This window comes from Camelus bactrianus, chromosome 18 (genome assembly GCF_048773025.1).
Source record: "Camelus bactrianus isolate YW-2024 breed Bactrian camel chromosome 18, ASM4877302v1, whole genome shotgun sequence".
Taxonomy (NCBI): Eukaryota; Metazoa; Chordata; class Mammalia; order Artiodactyla; family Camelidae; genus Camelus; species Camelus bactrianus.
In genome coordinates this window covers 47,070,886-47,092,972 of record NC_133556.1, presented here as the reverse complement: position 1 = coordinate 47,092,972, position 22,087 = coordinate 47,070,886, and the positions used below count along the sequence as shown (strand labels likewise).

At 36.4% G+C, this 22,087-nt stretch overlaps 2 protein-coding genes across 2 annotated transcripts in view; one reads left to right on the top strand and one right to left on the bottom strand.

Moving 5' to 3' along the window:
- The window catches only part of LOC141573952 (mitogen-activated protein kinase kinase kinase kinase 1-like), a 640,645-nt gene that overhangs the window by 95,732 nt on the left and 522,826 nt on the right, over window positions 1-22,087 (bottom strand). The window lies entirely within an intron of this gene.
- LOC123618043 (IQ domain-containing protein M-like) overlaps window positions 5,502-22,087 on the top strand; it is a 179,812-nt gene continuing 163,226 nt past the window's right edge. Inside the window, 3 exon segments of the mRNA XM_074346859.1 lie at window positions 5,502-5,578; window positions 10,757-10,952; window positions 18,727-18,871. Of these exon segments, the coding sequence (XP_074202960.1) occupies window positions 5,502-5,578; window positions 10,757-10,952; window positions 18,727-18,871 (418 nt within the window).

The following is a 22,087-nucleotide window of genomic DNA, read 5'->3' as shown; positions in this document are numbered from 1 at the left end:
TGGTAAGGAAAATGGCTGCCTTCCAGCTATCTGTAATTGACTTACTTCCTGCTGTTACCAAAAGGAGTCTCTTCACACACACACACACACACACACACACACACACACACACACACACACACAGAGATATTCTGGCTAACCTTCCAGCTTGGATAGCATGAGCAGCCCCATCGTGGAGAAGTCACATGAGTGGAGAGGGAGAAGTGCAATTCCACAAGGAAAAAGGAGGTGAAAACAGAGGAAAAGACCCGGTGCCCACCATACTCAAAAGTATCTTTCTTAAAGTATGATGCTTTAGAAAGAACACAGTATTTCAGATATAATTATATGAATACAGTTTACAATGAGACCAAACCGTAGACACTCTAGATTAACAGGAAGCCTTTGGGGGTCAGTTCCTTAAGGGCAATACTCACGTTGCTTTAAATTGTGGAAAACAAATAAAACGTCAAACACGCAAACCTTGAGGCTTTCTCAGATATTCTAATGCATCCCCATTCTGTTCTTTTTCGGTCCCTCCTTTCTCTTTATTTCTCTCCCTCCTTTTTCTTCCCTTCATCTATTATATATTGCCAAGCACACAAAGAAAATTAGTTGCTCTCATGGAATTCACAGTGTTGAAGGGTGGTAGACCCAGAGAATTAAGTTATGTAGTAACTGCAATGCTGGAAGAAAGGTACCTAACCGTCCTCATGGGTCTGAGAGGAACTAATTGTATAACATGTGTATTAACCAATTGCAGAGCTACCAGTGAAACTATCACATTTCAGCATTAAAGTTAGCTCCTTACCATATTTGCCTCAAATAATTAGCTCACATGTTACCTTTTCAATAATCCTACACTTGCCCTGACACTATTTAAAATTGTATCTTCCATACCTGCTAGCATACCCCAACTGCATTACCCTGCTTTATTTTTTTATCATAGCACACATTGTCTTCTAAGATACTCTATAACTAGCTTGTTTGATTATTGTGTTTCTCCCAATAGAATATAAGCTTAATGAGGACAGGGAGTTTTCTATGTTTTATTTACCAGTGACTCCTCAGTCCTAGAAGAGAATCATATACTAGGTGAATGAATGAATGAATAAATGAATATACATTTAATGCATGAATTAAATTTTTGGATCTTTTCTCTGCCTTCTAATGAACTTTTTCCCTTTCCAGGCATCTATAGTTTCTATTTCAGACTTTCTACTGCTTCCTATGTCTCTTCACTGGAATATCCCATAACCATGTCTCAAAATTGAAATAATTATGTGTTCTCTCTCCTGTGTCTTTTCTCCTGTATTCCCTCTCTTACCAGTAATGATACTATCCACTCTATCACCCAAAACTACTCAGTCAGCCTTTATTCTCTACCTTGTTTACAAAGATTTTATAAGAACCTTGAAATTTGCCTTCCTGAAATTCAGAAACATCATAAATCATTCCCTGGTATAGCAATCTAGTGAAAACAAAACAAAAACAATAATAAAACTAAATTAAAATAAAGGAAATGAATTCAGGATGGCACGACGTTCTCTTTGTATACATTCTGGCTCTTGGCACCACTGCTACTTTTCTTTAGTTCCTCACATACCATCCAACTGATAACTGATACAATCTGAAGTTAAATTTACTGGCTCATACTTTGCAATTTTTTTACTCTTTCCTTTTAAGAAAATGAAGACATTTGCTATTCTCCAGAATTCTTACATGACATTCATCCTCCAGTTTCTCCAAGACAGCAGATCAACAGATGAATCTGGAAAATTATTTGCCTGAGCCTAGAAAATTTAACTAAGAGCAGCTTTAATTTTGTTTATGACATTTTTCCTTGGTTTGAGCTTCAGTTCTTTCTTATTAGTACTTGTTCTGTCCTTTTTAGTCTGATTTTTTTTTTTTTTTTGCCTCTTGAGCAAAATAGAAACAGTTGAGCTTGAGGTATTGTATTTCCATTAAAGTCCAGGTGGTGCTGATGCTGCTGGTCTCCAGACCACACTTTGAGTTTCATGCTGGAGGATACACTGGACTATGTCCAGTATTTCCCTCTATTCTCAGCTCTGTCAATTTCTAGGATGACGTAGTTGCTTTTTCCTAGGGTTGTCTAGCTAATAGAGAAAGCTGTGGTAAATCACCTTAATGATATCCTAGCACTATAATCTTGTGATAGCAAACTATCTGGGAAAATAGCTACCAGAGAACTGCATTTCCTGGGAAATGCTACCATTTCAAAACACACGGTTACCTCCAAGTCAGGTGTTATTATTTAGCTGCACCTTCAGTCTTCCCGTCCCACCATCCTCAGGATTATTTCTCAGTGCTGTCAGTAGAGAATAAAGATAGCTAAGTCTAGGTCAAATAAGTGAGTGCCTCAGTCATCAACTTTTTTCCTAATATCATTTTATGTTGCTTGGTGTGTCCTTTGTGCTGATCCTCCATCTTCCCCAACTTTCCTCGCTCATGACTATTTCCCTGGCCCTTAAAATGTCTACTTTACTCTGAATCTTCAGAAACTACTGGTCTCTTGCTTGACCACTGCCAAGAACTTTGAAACTTCCTCTTAGTTGTTAATTGTGGAATTTTGGTGTCTTCCTTCCATTACTTATCCTCTCATGCCGGGGACCTTCTCAAGAGGGCTTTGTACTCAAGCAGGAGCAGGTTGCACAATAGACGGCTAGCAGCCTGGAGCTCTGAATGTGTCCAGAGCCCAGCATGTCAGCACCCTCAGGTTGTCCTAATCTTACCTGACTGGGTGGGACAAAGCACTGCAGCAGCAAAGAGGACACAAGAGTAGCCAAGCACCCAGAGACAGGCTCTCTGGTAAAACTGAGTTAGTGCATATTGGCTTAGGTTCCTGGCAGAACTGGGGAGTTGCACTCCCTTCCCTGGAATAGCGGTGACTTGGAGAGAGTTACTTCCTCTCTGTGCCTGGGATGTATCTAACTCCACCCATGTCTGCCGAAGGATGCAGCAGCAGGGAAAAAACTGACCACGTGGAATCAGCAACTGGGAAAAAGAATGGCTTGGCCTGATTCAAGGGGAAGGTCCTGTGTAGCTGTGATTCTGTCACCCAGGGGAGCACCTGAGGGTCCCTAATCTGTACATAAACTGTCTCTAGTAAACACAGGCACCCCTGTCTTAGGCAAAGGAGCAAGGAAGCCCTCTATCCTGTTTCTAATAACAAGCTCTGGGAAAGCTTGCAGAAAACCAAACTGACTATATCTTCTAGCTGTGTTTACATGACAAGAACCAGAGGACTTATCCACAAGAAACTGGTATAAGCTGGCTGAACTTGAAAACTGGGACAAAGATCTCTCTACAGCTCATTGTCATCTCATTTTAACACTAAAATCCCCACCAGAGGGCACCATCTTGGTTCCATCCACTTGTGACCCAAACCCTAAAGGACCATAAAGGGGCAGAAAAGAGTCCTGGATCCCATTCCAGGAAATCATCTCCCACTTCCATGAGCCTAAGTGACACTGGTCTCCACCCTTTTAGCCCCTTTTCCTATAAGAAGCTTGTCCTCGCCTACACTCGGGGAGAAGGTGCTTTTAGAGCAAGAGCTCCTCCTCCTCCATTTGTTGGCCAATGAATAAAATTTCTGTCTGCTGCTGCAAAAAGTAATTTCACCTTATTGATATGAACAATAACTGAGGAGGGAAGGCAGCTAACGTATTGGTACCAATTCCTGTGTGGAAGCAGAAGGAAAATGTCTGAGGAGCAGCAAGCAGAATAACAGGAGGGAGAACACACAGTAACCCTGCACACAGAAGTAAAATGAGGATGCATGAATGTCTCAGGCAGGGAAAATCAGATTTTCTATCACTTTTTCATGGAAGTACTCATACAGAGGGAAAGTAGAGAGGCAGAACCCAGGGGAGGTAGGGATACAAAGTACCATTCCTCTCTAGGTTGCTGTGAAGACTGTCCACATTTCCTGCTTTTCTAATAGAGTTCAGCTTGCTTCCTGACCATCACTCTGTGTGTGTGCTTGCTTGAGGGTCTCCTGGACTCCAGGGAATGACAGTCCCTAAAACACATGTGTGGTTGGGGATGAAATACTGAGTATAATATCAGGAATTGTTTTTACAGTCACCTGAACTTTTGTGGGGGTTTCTCTCCTAACCTAAAGCCCTCTTCTAGGGAGAAGGAACCTGTGCACCGGTCTTCATTGTCTGCTCTTTTTGAGTAGACATGAGAGAGATGGATGGCAGTGGGTAGAGCCAGCTTTCCTCCATAACTGCCTCAAGTTTGGGCTGGGAGCAAAGGGCTATCCCAAGAGACATAAATTGATGTTTTGGGAGAAAGAGCAGACAACTCACTGTGTTCCCTATTCCATAGACAAGCTTGTGAAAAATGGAGAACTGTGGTCACTGTGCCACAGTAAAATCAGCTCCCATTACACCTGTGGCATAAATGCCCAGGTCATTACAGACATCTTCAGGAGTAGTTTTCTTCAATGTCCTACAGATGAAACACATAGACACAATAAAAAGGAGTTTTAACTGTTTGTATTAAAGAGAATTCCCTGGAAGTGCACCGTAATTACCTTGCCCATAAAGTCAGAGTCCATTAAGTTTGAACAAAACGTGTATTTCCTTTCTGCTTTTGCTTTTCTCTTGTGTGAAACGATAATTTCAGTTTAATTCATAATAAATAGTTCTCCTCCAGAATGTTTATACATAAGAGAAAGAATAATTGTGTTTTTTTAAACTGAATTTGGAATTTAAAAATTTCTTTCTTATTTTGAAGAAGAGCTGTTGGAAAATTCAAACCAAGCAGCAGCAGCAAAAACAAAATCCATCTTTCCAGAAATCTGACATAATGGGCTGAGAGATGTCTTCCTAGGAAAATCAGGTGGGGCAGGGAGCAGACATACTCCCAGCCCAGTGTAGCATTTGCATTTCTGGATGGGTACTAGTTAGAGCACTTTAGGTGATTGTTTAAGGCAAGTACCCTCAGAGGCTTCAAATAGAATATTAGCCTCCGCCCTTTAATATGATCTGGTTAAAGAGATTGCTGTGGAACTGGGGGCCTCCAAAAATAAGAGGTCTCTTGGCTGTTTTGGGTCAAGGCAGGCTAGCATTGTGAGGAATGATCAGAACACAAAAGAAGCATAGAGAAAGCCCAGAAGAAAACACATTCAGATATTTAAACTATTTAAAATTTTGTCTAAATTAAAGTGATTCTATCTTACATTTCAGGAGGATTGCATTTGATTTTTTAAAGTTTCAAGAACCCTGCTCTGATTTTTTTAAGTGAACAGGTTTTGCTAGCATGAAGTACTAAACCCTTGGCAAGATTTGCAAATAAATAACATTGAGACAGTATTAATCATGGAAATGTATTATATCCCTGTTCATAAAAAACCTCTACCACCCATGCTGAATTTAATGCATTGTTTTTAAACTGAACAGACCTCATATAGGGCATTAAAGTAGGCCACAAACTTGTTTCACTCGTTAGCCAAGCTGCTTTCAGATCCAGCATTCAAAGCAGAAGGGCATCACATGTCTCCACTTCAAGGCTGCCCGTACAGGAAACGAAAGCCCTCGACACAGCTTGGTAGCAGAGGATCCAAATCAGAGTAAATTGTGTAAATTATAACCAAATTGCAAAGCATTTGGACAAAGCAGGCATGCTAGTCTAATCAGGCAAGTGACGATATTTACTTTTCGATAGTGCAGGTTGGAAGAGGAATAAGGGAAGGGAGGCAGCATCACAAATCTCTTCTAATGTATTTCTGAACTTGGCAGCCTGAACTGGTTTTGCCACATATTTGCAGCTTAAAAAGTATTTGGCTTTTACAACAGCCAAAATAAGTATCCCTTAATCACTTTCAACCTGTGAACAGATGTGCAAAGAGTGCTTTTATAAATGGAGCATACAAAATACTTCAATATCAGCCAAAGCTAATTAGTAGCAATATCTGAACCAAACTCTAAAACTGAGTTAGTGTTTAATACATATTATCATATAAGCATTAGCAGTTGAAAGGAAATTCCCTCTTCAAATGTTTGCCAAGCTCAGTGTCTAATGTTCAGACACGATGAACTTACTAATTAACTTATTGTCTCTTTTCTCACATGTAATCTTGCTTAATGATTTCTCCTCTCACTGAAAACTATTTGGTCTGATACCTTGATCATAGATTTGTCAGATCTCAAGTGAAAGAGGCAAATTCAGCTCTTCAGTTCTGGTCTTTCTCTTAAACTTTTTAGAGTGACTTTAGTAAAAGGTGGTTTGGGGAAAAAGAGGGTGGTCTCTTTATGGTGAAAACTGGTTTCATATCTAGCCTTTAATGACTGACATTTTTATCTTTATAAAGACTTTCTAAACGAGTTTTTTTTTAAATTGAGATATAATTGACATATAACATCACATTTATTTCAAGTGTACAACATAATGATTAGATATTTGTATATATTGTGAAATGATCACAGAAAGTCCTATTAACACCCATCACTACACAGCTACAAATTTTTTTTCTTGTGATGAGAACTTTTAAGATCTACTTTCTTAGCAACTTTTAAATATGCAATACAGTGTTATTAACTATAGTCACCATGCTGTACACTGCATCCCCAGGACTTATTTATTTTATATCTGTAATATGTAACTTTTAGCCTAAAAGAGTTTTACAGAGACTCTTTAGTGGCTGAGAATCCATAAAATTAATAATTATCTCCATATCAGAACTGTAAAATCTATAAAAAATGATAATTATCTCCATATCAGAATGGTATTAAGACATTATGAAGGAAGGTAAATGTAAAAATTACATTTGGAGAAGTAAGCAAAAGATAGTTTCTACTGATTCTTTAATTCAGAGGAGGTTACTCTGCCTCCATGTATCAGACAGTCACAATATATTTCCTGCATCACACCTACATGCTGCTGATTCTTGTACCCTGCATGAAGTTGACCATTTATGTAATAGAGTCAGTATATGTGGTATGACTGTCTTTAATATCTCTGAAACAAACAAAAGAAAAAGAAAACCTGAAGCCATTCACTCAAATCAATCTAACCATTGAGGATTGGGATTTGCCAGTGCCAACCTCTCTAAAGTCATGACATAATTTTGTCCTGTCTTGATTTTATCATACATAGTTCAAGATGGGCTTTGAATTCTGTGTTAATCACAACTTCGTGATCTTGGGACATCACCTAATTTCTCTCAGCATTAATTTATTAAATCAGACTAGAAACATTTATCCAATAAAATTATTTTGCAGATTAAAGCAGAAAGTGTATTGGGAGTAAATGCTTAATAAAAGATTGCCACTATTACTGGTATTAATGGGTTTAGTTATTATAATTTTCATTTATATTATGCAATGTATATTTGTCTATTTCAAATTTAAACAAAATGGAAACCAAGAAGTAAACATTTTGCTTTATAACTAGTGTTGTTTCTTTACAACCTAGTATTTAATCAGGGATTTGCATGGGTTTTATTGGAGGACTTAATGAATCAGAATCTATAGGGCAGTTCCTGAATAAGAGTTCTTTGAAAATATTTCTCAGAGGGTTCTCATGCCACCCTTGATTCACAGCCACTGTAGTGATAGTCACCAATAAAGTTTTGATTTCTATCTTTCTGTTCCTATTTACATACATCATTAAGAAAATAATGTTGCAATCCTATAATGCATATAATTTAATATCTCTTGATATAATTTCTCTTATTCTCTTGATACAAGTTTTTGAAATCATATTTTCTCAGGTTATTGTATAATCTTCATAAACATCACTTTTATGACCTCATAATAATTTATTGATTGGATATAGTACAATTTCCTTAGATACTTGTTTCTGAATTTCTCCCATCATAAAATGAAACTATGATGGATATCCTTACACATACAGTTTTTTTTTTTAAAGATTTCAGTTCTTTTGGAGATAAGTTCCAGAGAGAAATTACTTGTGTTTGTTTATCATGGAATAAAAGATGCCTTTCTTCCCCTGACTGAGATGTTAATGTGCATACTTGCTCATGATGGAGAAAAGACAAGTTGCCAGTTTGCTTTCTCAGCCTTACCTCGTGGTCAAGTTGCACTCATAAGGCATGGTTGTGTCCAAATAAGTTTGTTTAGCAACTTTTGGTTTAATATCATTAACTTGGTGCTTTATTGGGGCCAATTTCAATAACATAGATGACCTAAGAGGTGTTGGTTAAAACAAGAAGATGTCTATGTTGCATGGTTAGCAAAACTGGCAAAACTTGAGGCAAACCTCAGGTTTTTAAAACCTTTACCCCATAAAGCATTTGTCACAAGTGTCACTACTTGACAGCAATAATTTACCTCTGAAATAAAATCTTTTAAAAATCAATTAGACAATTACTGTATTACCCTTTGGGTATAAACATAAATATGTGTATCAGTAATTTATTGCTACAGTAACATCACAAAGTTTAGAGGTTGAAAACAACAACCTTTATTTTTCATGAGTCGGTTTTGATGATCTAGTCCAGACTCAGCTGATAACAACCTGGGCTCACTCAGGTGGATTCGTCTTGTCTCTTCTCATGTGGTCTCTCATCCTGTAGAGGCTTGCTGGATTGTTCTCAGAGATGGAGGATTCCATGAGCATGGAACTGTATGAGGCCTCTTGGGGTACATGCTAAGAACTGGTACGGCGTCATGTGCACTTTTGAGTACATGAATAAGAACTCTGTGCCATTCAAGGCAACTTAGGAGACCAGCAGAGCTCCGCTGACCACTGCTGGTGCTTCTACAGTGTACATCACATATCACCTTACAGTCAGTCACACGTATTCCTTTAAAACTTACTCACTCCTTATTTTTAGAACATGGCACTTTACCTATAAAGTTGGCTCATTTAGGTATTTCTAGAAGACTTCTCTTACTTTTCTGAGAGAAAGGAGGAAAAGTCATGAACTCAGAATCCTTTCTATTTCACAGTAGGTCTTGAAACTCAGGACAGGCCAGAATGAATCATTTCTATTTCATCCGCATTCCCAGTTAATCTCATACATGAAGACCTGTTTATAAAATTGTTATATTAACTGAGCAAAAAATACTTTTAGAAGGCACAGCTCCTTCTTTTCTAAGCTATTCAAAATAAATCTTAATTTAAACAAACGAAAAGAAAACTTTGCTTTGTTTTCTTTGCCTCTTCTGGTAGCTTTGTCTATCTAAATATTTCTTCACAGAACAAAATGTTATATTTTTGACTCATTAATCTACAAAAGTTTTCTCAAGAGAGAGAATGAGGGAAAGAACCAACCAAAGATGCAAAAGAACTATAGTTACAAGAACATCATACAAAACTAACTTCCTTTATTTCACAAGCATGGAAAGGACATTTTTCATTTATATACACGAACACAAAGAAAAATAATAGCCTCAATTCTACCTCTTCAGCTAGAGGGCAAAGGTAAATATGGAGGACAGTTTTCTGTGTCTGAGTAAATCTCACTAGCCAGTAGTGGCTTCTTGGGAGTAGGAGGGTCTGGGAGTCAAAAAGGATCTCCAAGGAATACTTGTTATGAAAGTCTGTTGATCTGAAGCTGATCTCCATTGTAGTGGGTACAAAATTATCTCTTAAATGATTTTAGCTATTACTGGTATTCAAATGACATATAATACAGAGCATATCAGAAGTATCACAAGCTTCAAGACAAACTAACAGAAAAGACAAATGAAAAAGGTCCCCTGTCATCTACCATCTACCAGCCAACAGAGACTAGATGGCTGGGTCCAGTAGTCAAAATCAGGCTTCCGACATGGAAGAAAAATAATGGCTACGTACAAAACAGAATAGGACTCGACAAGAACCAGTTTAGTGCAAATATCAAAACAGACTCAGAGGAGAAAAAAATGCAGAAGCAGCGTCAGTGATATTCACTTGAAATCAAGAAAGTTGGGTCTGGGATTCAGAGGTCTTTTTAGGGTAAGACTCAGCTCCAGTGTGTGAAATGACCTAAGCATCTCAGTGGAACTTCAGATGTGAAAGATGCAGAAACAAAAGCAATTAAGAAGAAAAAAGCATGTTTGGATGCTAAGAATTGTAAGAAAACTACACTTTGAACTTTGGAAGACTGGAAAACTTTGACTACCATATAAAATATACAACAGATATATAAAGGAAAAAAGCAGGCACAAGAGTACCAAGGTTGCAGACAGTCTGTTCACATTAGGAAGTCTGCAGTTTTCTCACGTGGTTCTCATCACTGCGAGGGCATCCATATCAGTATTGTAGGACTAGTCATGATTTCCGGTATGATGCATCCTTCCTGCTGTCTAGTAGTCCACGACCCTATCAATACACCACCATGCCTCGCAACTGAGAGCATTTGGAAAATAAAATTACTTTTCAGATGATATTTGGTAAGCAGAGTATCAGTGCCAAATAATTCTGAAGCAGTCTTTAGTTTAAAATAGCTTCTGGGACGAGAAAGTTATGTTTACTAGTGTGCCCTGTCATATGAAAATTATTTTGTTCCTTAGATACTGTATCTCTCATTTGTATAGCTGTGGGTGAATTTTGACAACTTTACCTACTTTTGGATTTCCTTTCTTCAGAAGGTTAATTTGATACATATTATACAGATTCTGGCATATTCAACCTTCTTTGGAGAATCCTACTGACATGTTCAGGTTATATATGTATATGAATTATATGTGCTAATTACAGTGTATTTCCTACTTCAATATATTCATTATCAAAACGAATTTAAGACTTCAGGAATGTTTATTTTCCTTATTAACAATGAAGTTTTATGTTTTATTTTTAGTGTAAAACCGATTCCAAGTAAAAGTGATAAATTTGGCAATAAAGTTAAAAGAATTGGACCACACATAGAAATCTTCCAAGTGTTCTGGGGAAGGAAAAAATTAATAACCAAAAACATAGTTAAAATGATCACCGTCATACAGGCGCTTATCAGAGGGTGGCTTGAACGCAGAAGATTCCAAAGAATAATGACCAAGGTAAAGCATATCTGGAATGTTATAATGTGTTTAAAACTTGTTTTTCCTTCCAGTTTTCTTGAAGTGTAATTGACGTGCAGCACTGTATAAGTTTAAAGTGTACAGCGTAATGATTTGACTTACATACATCATGGAATGATGACCACAGTAAGTTTAGTGAATATCCATCATCTCCTATACATAGAAAAGTAAGAAATGGAAAAAAAAATTTCCTTGTGATGCAAACTCTTAGGTTTTACTCTCCTTACAACTTGCATGTATAATGTACAGCAGTGTTAACTATATTTATCATGTTGTACATTAGATCCCTAGTACTTACTTATCTTGTAACTGGAAGTTTGTACTTTTTGACTGCTTTCATCCAATTTCCCCTTCTCCTACTTGTCTTTGGTAGCTGCAAATCTGATCTTATTGAGTCTGTTTGTTTTTGAAGTATACTTGATCCACAAGTATAGTTTCTGTTACACAACATTGGGGTCTGATTTTATGTACATTTCAAAATGATCACAACAAATCTAGTTAGCATTTGTCACCATACAATGATACATGCCTAATCATTGACTATATTCCACACACTGTACATTTCATACCCATGACTCTCATATTTTACAACTGGAAGTTTGTTCTTCTTAATCTTTGTCACCTGTTTCTGTCTTCCCCACCCACTCCTCTGGCAAAAACCTGTTTGCATTCATGGCTCTGTTTCTGTTTCATTATGTCTGTTCATTTGTTTTGCTTTGTATATTCCACATGTAGGTGAAATCATACAGCATTTGTCTTTCTCTGTCTGTCTGCTTTCACTTAGCATGATACCCTTCAAGTCCATCCAAAGTTGTCAAAAATGGCAAGATTTCATTCTTTTTTTTTTTTTTTAGTGGTTGAGTAACATCTTGTTGTGTGTATATATATCACACCTTCTTACCCATTCATCCATCAATGGACTTTAATTCAGTTAAGCTGAATTTGGATAGTCACCTGGTCAATATATCTATAATTTTTCTCAATAAAGTTCTGTCTCCACTTTTTGGTTTAAGAAAACGTTATGAATAATCTATTCTTGTGACAATTTCAGATTGTGTCAGATTAGAGACTGAACAAATGCCTGGCTTATCCTTAACCCAACAGTTTTGGGTCTACTTTTACTCTAAGGCTGGGGCCACCTATCTTTGCACTGATTTTGTTTCTTCTGTGCTATTGGCTTATCCTCTGTTTAAAGCAACTTTCCTCCACTTCCCACACTCCTGGGTATTCTCGCAGTTTAAACGTTCACCTTAAAAAGAAATTACACACATTTCCACACATCCACCTGAGCAACTTTTATATATAGCAATCCTGACTTTCAGAATAAATCACAAGGACCTGTTCTGGTTGGGCAAATACAGAAGAACCTGAGGGGATGGATTTTGGCAAACCTTTGAGGAAATTAAAAAAAATTTCCTCACCTTGAGGGCTAAAGTTGTACTACTAATATAGGAATTTGGAAAAAAAAACTAGAAATTGAAGAATAGATCAGGAATTCTGTGTGGAGCTGCTGTGTTCATTTTATAGATGAAGAAACTAAAGCTCAGAGAAACTAGGTCATTTGCCCAGGGCTGCACTGCTGGTAAGGGACTGAGATAGAATTCAAACCCATGTCTCTCTGACTTCAAAGCCCATGCTTAGTCCACATATTATATCATTGACTTAAACTATTTGATGACTAATTGCTCCCTAATCTAATCTAAAGCCATGTCCCAGACCTGTCTCTCTAGTTCTAGATCCAAGCATTAAGTTGCCCATTGGAAAGGTCCATAGTTAAATCAAACTCCACATAGCCTTACGTGAACCATTTTCTTATTCTACAGAGCTCTTCCTTTCCTGCACTACTTATATTGTTGAACTGTGCCACCACCCATCGTCCAAGCTGTGCACCTGGAATTTTCTTAGACCCCTTCAGCTTTCTCACCCCCCTGTTCAATTGGTTACCACTTCCATAACATTTCTTGTGCCACTCTTCCCCTCTGTTCTTCTTGCCAGAGCTTCTATCCATCACCCCTCACATGGAGAACTGCGGTGGTCTCCTAGTTGTCTACCTGCGTGTAGGCCTCCTCCCATCTGATCTGTCATATGCAGAGGAAGCTCCACTCTGACTTCCTTATTTCATGCCTTATAATCTTTTGATGGTCCCGTGTTGCTAATTGGATAAAATATGAATTCTCTAACATAGTACATGTGGCCTCCTTGGCCTGGCTCTTGCCCACTGTCCAGCTTCGTCACATGGCACTTCTTCACTAATACCCTGGGCTCTAGCAAAGCCCAGATCCTTATATTCCCTGACTGTTTCCTATTACTTTATGAATCTTTATGCTGTTCTCTTAGTCTGGTATACTCTTCCTCCCTAATTTTCTGACAAACTCCAACTCATTCTTTTAGCTCTTCCTTAAGTATACACACCCAGATATGATCTCTGGTCCATCAAGCAGAGTTGATCTCTCCATTTTTGATCAATAATTTGCCCAGTCCTTTGCATTTTGACCTTTTGTTTACATGTTTGTCATGAGCAATACAATTTATGTGACCTATTTGGGAGTACCTGCTCTTTATTTTTATATTTATAGTACCACATACTGTTTTGTCACATACACTCTCTCTCATTTTAACTATATTCACTCATTATCTGCTGTTTTTCTTGTTTATTTACTTGTCTATGTATGTTTATATTGTTTTCTGTCTTGTTTGCTACTGTGTTCAAATGCCTAGAATAGAGCTTGGCATGTGATAGTTAATTCAACAAATGTCTTTTGAATTAATTCAGCAAAATATAGTTATAGAATTTTATCAGATCACTCTAATGATTCACACATATCATATATATAAATATGTAGAGACATATAATATATGTCATATATACATACCATATATATAATATAATTTAACTTAATTATAGTATTTTCTGATATTGGAGAGAATTGTAACATCATCCATAACTTCTGGGACAAAAACGGGTCTAGAAAACTTGGAAAGTAAGAGTGGGTCCAAGATGACAGTGAAAAGGTGAGCTCAACAAGGAAAATGTTGACTTTCTAGGCAGAGTAGAATTTGAGATGAAAAGAATAAGAAGCATTATTAAAGAGTCAGAGCAAATGTGGATTGTTGCCTTTGATTTGGTTAAAAAACGTGTTATGATCATGGATTTTCATTTTTATTCCGCCATCAGCATGCTGCTTTGTATGTTGGACAGCTGCTCTGTTGATACAGTTAATGTTGTGCTTGTTGTCAAAATGCTGGTGGGGCAGGCCTGTGATGCACGTGTGGTCCGGTTTCAGACTGAGCCTGTGTGCAGAGTTGCTGTTGGAGGAATTCTTGATAGACTTTCTGCTCTAGAGGCTGCACAACAAACCACTGGGTAGTTGTCAGCACTGTAGCCATCCCTCCACTGGGACACTTTCATAGTCCTACTGTTTGGTTGGCACTTGAGGGCTTGTGGCTGTAGATGGCATCTGCTAGAATGTCAGTCACTCTAAGAAAACTCAAGAGACTATACAGTTTCCACCATTTCCTGTGAAATGCTCCAGTTTGGGTTTATTTAGAAATAATTAAGTAACATTGAGTTATATCAGTCATAAGGAGACTGCAGAGATTGCTCCATTTAACTATCAGCATTATTTATTTCCACCATTCGAAATATTCTTTTCCTTTTAAAGTTTTTATGTTGTTTGTTTGCATATGTTCTGCTTTAAGTTAATATGATCCAGAAAAAAACATAGACACAAAAACAGTGTTTACCTCAATGTTATGCTTCTAAAAATTACTGACTCAGGACAGTGAATTGGGGGAAGAGTGTGACAAAATTAGAGAAAGAACAACTAGTATGCTTTTTCAGTAGTTCAGTGCATAATAGTATTGGCTTGGGGTAGGATTGGAGAAATGGACAGTAGATAGGACATTGGATTTAATTGGATTTGGAGATAAAGGAGAGGGAGGAATCAAGAATGGTTCCTAGATTTTTGCCTTGGGCAACCTGATGAATGGTTGTGAAATACAGAACTTCAGAGGAAGAGTGCATAAGAGAAGGGGGGAGGAAAGAAAAGGAGATAGAGTTTAGGTTTTAAACCTGAGTTTAATGCGCCTGTGGAACATCCTTGAAATGTCTGGGATGCAATTGAGCATGTGAGTCTAACGTTTAGAAGGAAGATGGGGCCAAAAGGAAACATTTGGGATCCAGTAATAGTTCTTAAACTCTTTTCACCTTAACACACCTGAAAAAGAATGTAAAACTCTCTCACTCATAAAAATAGTTCTATTTGGCAATAGTCCTTATTTTATCTCTGAGCAATCTCTTTCCCCAGGTGACTGAATGGCTCCTTTACTTCATTCACGTGTCTGTTCGTTGTCCCACTATGAAAGAGCCGGCCCCGTGCTACCCTATAAAAAACAATACCTACCCCAGTCACTCCCTATTCCATTCAAAACACTTTGCTGCTCTTCACACCTCTTACTGCCAAGTGCTCACCTGTTTGTTGGCTGTGTTATTCCTTCCATCAGAATGCAACACACTGAGACAGGGATTTTGTCTCTCCTCTTCACTAATCTGTCCACAAAGACTAGGACATTTCTGGCACATGTTTTTGAATAAATTATTTTCAACATGATGGAGGATGTGTAATAAATAACATATTGGGAAGAGAGGATGTGAAATTTGGGAAATCTTCTTCTGGACATTTTGATTCGGCTCCCTGACCAAAGATGCCCTCCTGTACTCTACCCTCATCCATAGATTTGAGAATCATTATTAGTGATACTGTCTGGAGCCACTGGAATTGATGTCATTGTCCAGATAGAGTCTATAGAGTAAGGAGAGAAGCATGGAAAGGTAAGAGTGGGAAAGACCAATCTGAGAGGGCAGGCAGAGGTGAGGATTCCACAAACAATGAAGCAAAAGCTAGAGAGATATAAAGAAAACCAGAATACGCTAGATCAAGGAAGTTCAGACACAGTACAAGAAGAGAGTTGGGTCCATGATTTCCAGTGCTGCTAGGAATGAAGTCCTAAGCAAAAATAGGTAAAAGATATGAACCAGTACTTCACAGTAGGAGAAACATAAATGGCTAGTAAACATGAAAAGAGGCTACTCTTGCTAGTAATCAAAGAAATTAAGTCCCACTAAGTATCATATAGTAGTGGACTTCTCCAAACAAGCAATCATTCATTATTTAAAAAAGAAAGATATGACCATACCAAATAAAAAGCAAACTTGAAATGCATATTGGAAAAAAAAAGTTTAAATCCTGATGTGTAAGTATGATACATTTTTCCTTTAAGTCAACATGAATTGGAAAATTATAATCAGTAATTTATGAGTCTTTTATTCTAATATTGCTGCTGTAAATATCAATCTGTACATTTTTTTTGGATTTAATTCTATCTTGAGAAACATTTAGAAATATGGGGGAAAACCTACATACAGAGATGTACATACCATCACAACTGAGGCATATTTCCATATGGAAGACTGGTGGAGAGGCATGCTGTAGTAACCACAAAGAGGGACCATTGCAATTTTCTCTCACCCAACTTCTTAACCATGGAAAACTCCTAGGTCACTTTCCGAATGCCTCGGATCTGAGAAGTGTTCTTTATAAGGTGTGTCCACAAAAAAGGATTTAGTAAATTTGTTGGGAAAACACTCAAATTGGGTTTGGTCGCTGCCTAGTGTCCTTGCTCTCTTAGCAAATGTCATCATTCCACTAAGCAGCATTCTAAGGTGGAATCTTTTGGCTCATATTCTAAGGATACAATTAAAACAGTGTTTGATTCTTAGTTATAAGCAAAAGAAACCTACTGACAGATTTAAGCAGAAAGGCACTGAGTAGAATATTGGGCAGAGGTCTGAAGAACTAAGCTCAGAAGCATGAAGGGAATGATGAAGGCTAGCCTAGATAGTGCCCAGGACTCTAGCCAAATCCTGCACAGAGTCTGATGCAGATGCTGAATCCTGGGTATTACTGCCTTCACAAATGCTACCCTTGAAAAGTGGATTATTGCTCCATGGTTACTCTGCCACACAAATAGATTTCCCACTGTTTCACTTTTAAAAGCATTATTAGTTTCAATTCAAAGCCTGATGCTGGTGTGGATAATGTATGAAGCTTTGTCACATGTCTGCATCCTAGCAACAGAGGAGGCTTGGGTCATAAGCATCTGATTTGTGGCTTCAAATTGTAAGAGGTGAGTTCTGCCTCCTACTAAGTTTCATACAGTGGGGAATGCTCCAAAAGTGTGAACAATCCATTATTTAAAACAAAACAAAACAACAAGAGTCTACTGGACAAAAGGCAGATTAAAAATACACATTAGAAACTTATTGAATATTGAAACACATTAGCAAACATTCAGAATCTGCCTGATTCTGATGGAATTCAGATGGAGGGATAAAGGAGAAGAGGGAAGTAGTGAAATTGTGCTAATTTATTTTTTCATTCAGGCAAAATAAGAAATATTATTTCATTGATAATATCAATAAATTAAGAAATATAGACTGAAACATTACATTTTAAAATTTCAGAGAAGAACCATGAAATTAAGCAAAGACAAAGAAAAATAAAATGACAGAAACAACCTTTAAAGAATCATACAAAACAGAAAATAAATCTCAAGAGCAAGAACACTCGTAAGTGTTATAAAAAATAAATATACTAGGGAATAAACCAAAACAAAAATTTACAGAATGTGTGAAAAATATAAAATGCAAGTAAATTAAGAGGAATATAGTGTGTAGTTAAAAGTGTGGGTTCTGGAGTGTCCTTGTTTTGATTTCACAACCAATTCTGCAACTTACTAACTACAGGACCTTGGGAAAGCTATTTAAAGATTTTATGCTTCAGTTTTTTTTTTTTTCTTACTTGTATAATGGTATGCAAAACACATGAAAGGAAAGCTGACTCAGAGGAAAATTCATAAACTTAACTACATTCCTAGCAAAATGAAAATAGATAATTTAAATCTTTAATTTAAGAAGTCAAGGAGGGAAAATAAATCTAAAGGAATTAAAAAAGATGAGTAGAGAAATTAATGAGCTAGAAAATGTAAAATGTAAAAATAATTAAATTGATAAATAAAATGGAACTGGCTATTTAGAAAAGAAAACAAGCCTGCAATAGATGAATTTTTTATACTTTAATTTTTAAAAGTCTACTGTAGTAGAATGTAGAAAATGCATACACAGAAAAAATATAGTCACAGATGAAAAGTAAACTGATAAAATTTGCGCATATGCTGAAAAGGGTTAATTTCTTTAATATTCAGGTTCTAGAAATCAGGAAGTAAAACGTGAAAAAAATTCAGTTGAAAATAGGTAAAAGACATACATATACTATTTTCAAAAGAAAACACAAGTATTTGAGCTCTCAGAGTGGATAGCTTAGGCAAGAATCATCCATTACAGAATAATGCCTTACCAGATTTTTTTTTTTCTGGCTAAGTGGGCTACATATTATAGAAATCTGGATACCAACCTAGGAAGCTTCTATAAAAGTTTATTATTGAAACCTCTACTGTACAGGAAGTATGAGTATGTGATGACAGAGCAACTCAACATTGAAACTCTCTGAACTTTAGGGAGATTATCCCACTCTATAATGCATGTATTTAACCAGCCTAGCTTAGAAACATAAATAAATACATCCGTAATCTAAGAAACTGGGTGAGATTGATGAAATGAAAGGTGCAAAATTAGATTAAATTTACATAGGAGAAGTATATATGGAGTTCAGCTGACCATACTACTGTTTTATAGGCTTTGTATCATGGACCAGATTTGAGAGCAGTTATAAACAAGTATTGCAGACTAATCTACCATGTTAAATATCGACTTGGTCTTTGGAGGACAAGACAAATTATAAACCTTGCAGAGCTAGAGGAATGGATGGACAGAAAAAAATGTAAGTGATGCTGTCATTTCTGGTTTGATTTTAGGTTTGGAATTAATTTAACCGCTGGAAATTTATATATAATTTACAAATAATTACCTATGGACACCAAAAGTAGACCAGATTTTTCTTGCTGAATCTCGTTGCATCTTAAGCTGACATATTTTTTATTTTGATTAATTTATAAAAGATCTTGTGCTTATAAGCAACAGAAAAATCATTCTGGCTGACCAAAGCAAAAAAAAAAAAAAAAAGAAAAAAAGAAATTTATAGGAAAGATAGAAGAAAGATAGCTAAAGAATCAGATTTCCATTAGAACATGAACCAGAGCTGCTCCAGAGATCTAGAGAGCAAAAAAAGGGGCAATCTCTGTTTACTTCTGAGTGCTAGATAAACTGATATCACTATATATATCACTTTGTTATTAAGCTTTAAATTTAAATTCTGAGAGAGCACCTGATTGGTTTAGGTTGAGTTATGTGTCCAGCACTTTGCCATGGGAGGACAGAATTTGCTTGAGAGTTGCAGAGAAGCTATATCCATTAAGGGGATGGGTAGCTTCCTGAAGGAAAACTGCATATTGATAATAAAAGAATATTAATGGACACTCAACCAACTAAACAACAGATATCCATTACATGTTGCTTATTAGTGTTGAAATTCTATGCACAGAACAAGTTTCCTAATTTGTATCTTAACTTTCAGAGATCTTGATTTTTATTATATTCAATGAATTTAGTATTGCTTAAGATTAGGATGGCTATTACAGCCAGTTATTTTATGAAAAAATAAGTAAAGGATTCTGGTTTCTGCTTCCACATGTAAGAAGCTTGGAAGTCACTACTCCATCTTAACAGTAGAAAAGCTAAACAGACTAAAAAATCAGCAGCTCTTCTTGACTCTATAAGAGAGGGAAGAACACAGGACAAAATGCTGCTGTCAAGATTGGAGACATAGGCATGCAAATACAGGGAAATACAGGTTACCAGAGCAGAGACTCAGGAGCAGGAACTGATGGGAGAACAGTCCTGGGGTAGGAAAAATGAACTGTAAATGATGAATTGCTGGAGGCTTAATGTGGACAACTCTGAGAGTTAAACATTCAAAGGGGACCAGGTCATAGTGGGGCCTCCATAATGCTGTGATATTGACAACCAGGAGCTCAACCAGATTCCCACAATAAATATGAGAAAATGAACCATTTTGAAATATGCCAGAGCACTCCATTCTTAACAAGGCTTGCCTTCAGGAGAAAATGATTAACCAGAGCTTAACCTGCTAGGTATTATCAGAGCCTAATGAACCTGGGAAAGAGAAAAACTCAACTCCAGTCCACTCTGACCAACTTCTCCCACCTGAGGAGAGAAAAAACCAAAAATGCTTGTGAAGTTCACAGTTCAGAGACATAAGCTCACTTAGAGACTAAGACTTAACCATAAGGCTTTAGAACACTCTCTCCCCCAACACCTTATCACCATATTACTAAAGGCTTTTTTATACCAGTTCCTTTTACCTAGTATATCATGTCTGGCTGTCAAGGAAAAATTACAATGTATTCAAAAACACAGTTTATAAAGACAAAGCAAACATCAGAACAGACATGGCAGTGATGTGGGAATTATCAGACTGAGGATTTAAAACAACTATGATTGCTATGCTAATTGTGGATAAAATAGACAGCATACAAGAACAAATGGACAATGTAGGCAGAGAGATGGAAACCCTAAGAAAGAACCAAAAAAAAAAAAAAATGCTAATGATAAAAAAACACTGTAACAGAAATGAAGAATGCCTTTGATGGGCTTATTAGTAGATTGGACATGGCTGAGGAAAGATTCTCTGAGTTAGAAAATATATCAATGGAATCCTTGAACACTGAAAATCAAAGAGATCAAAGACTAAAAAAAAAAAAAAGAAAAAAAAGAAAAAAACATCCAAGGATGGTAGGGCAATTACAGAAAGAGTAACTTATGTATAATGGGAATACCAGAGGGAGAAGAAAGAGAGAAAGGAGCAGAAGAAATATTTATAACAATAATGACTGAGAATTTCCCCCAAATTAACGTCAGACACCAAACCAAAGATCTAGGAAGTCCAGAGAACACCAAGCAGATAAATTCCAAAAAACTACACCTAGGCATATCATCAAATTACAGAAAATTAAAGATAAAAAAATTCTGAAAAAAACACCTTGCTCGTAGAGAAAAAAAAATAAGAATTACATTTGACTTATCCAAAGCTGTACAGGAATGAAGAATGGCATGAAATAGTTAAAGTATTGAGAAACAGACGACCAACCTGTAATTCTGTACCTTGCAAAAATTATCCTTCAAAAGTGAAGGCTTTCTCAGACAAATAGAAATTGAAGCAATTTGTTGCTGGTAGATCTGCCTTGCAAAAAACTGCTAAAGGAAGTTTTTTAGAGAGAGTATTTTAGAGTAAATAATATAGGTCAGAAACTCAGACTATATGAAGTAAAGAAAAGCACAGAAGACATAAAATATAAGAGAAGAAATAAGAATAAATAAAATATTTATTTTTCTTATTGCTAAGTGATTTACAGATAACAATTTATTCAAAATAATACCAACAATATGCTCAATTATAATATACATATATAGCTTATGTATAATTATATATGCTAATATATGTATACTTATAAATAAGTGAAGTAATGACAACAATTACACAAGGGATGAGAGGTAGAAATTAGGATTATTTTGTTATTGTAAAGTATTTGCATTACCCATGAAGTAAGATAGTGTTATTTGAAAGTGGATTTAGATTAGCTGTAAACATGTACTGTGAACTCTAAGGCAAGTATTTAAAAAAAAATTATAATAGATATGCTATGAAATAAGTGAAAATTAAATCATATAAAATGCTCAAGTAAAACTACAAAAAGCAGAAAAAAAATAGAAGATAAAAACAAAAACAAAGAACAAGGGTAACAACCAAAAACACTATAGGATATAGTAGATATGAATCCAGCTGTATCAGTAATCAGTTTGAATGTTAAATTATATAAAGGCACCAATTAAAAGATAGACATTGTCAGAGTAGATCAAAAGACACAATCCAATTATATGTTGTCTACATGAAAACCATTTTAAATATAAAGACATACCTAGATTAAAATTAAATGGATGGAGAAAAATGCATCATGTTAATACTAATCAAATGAAAGCAAGAGTATCTGTATTAATTTCAGACAGAGCAGACTTCAAA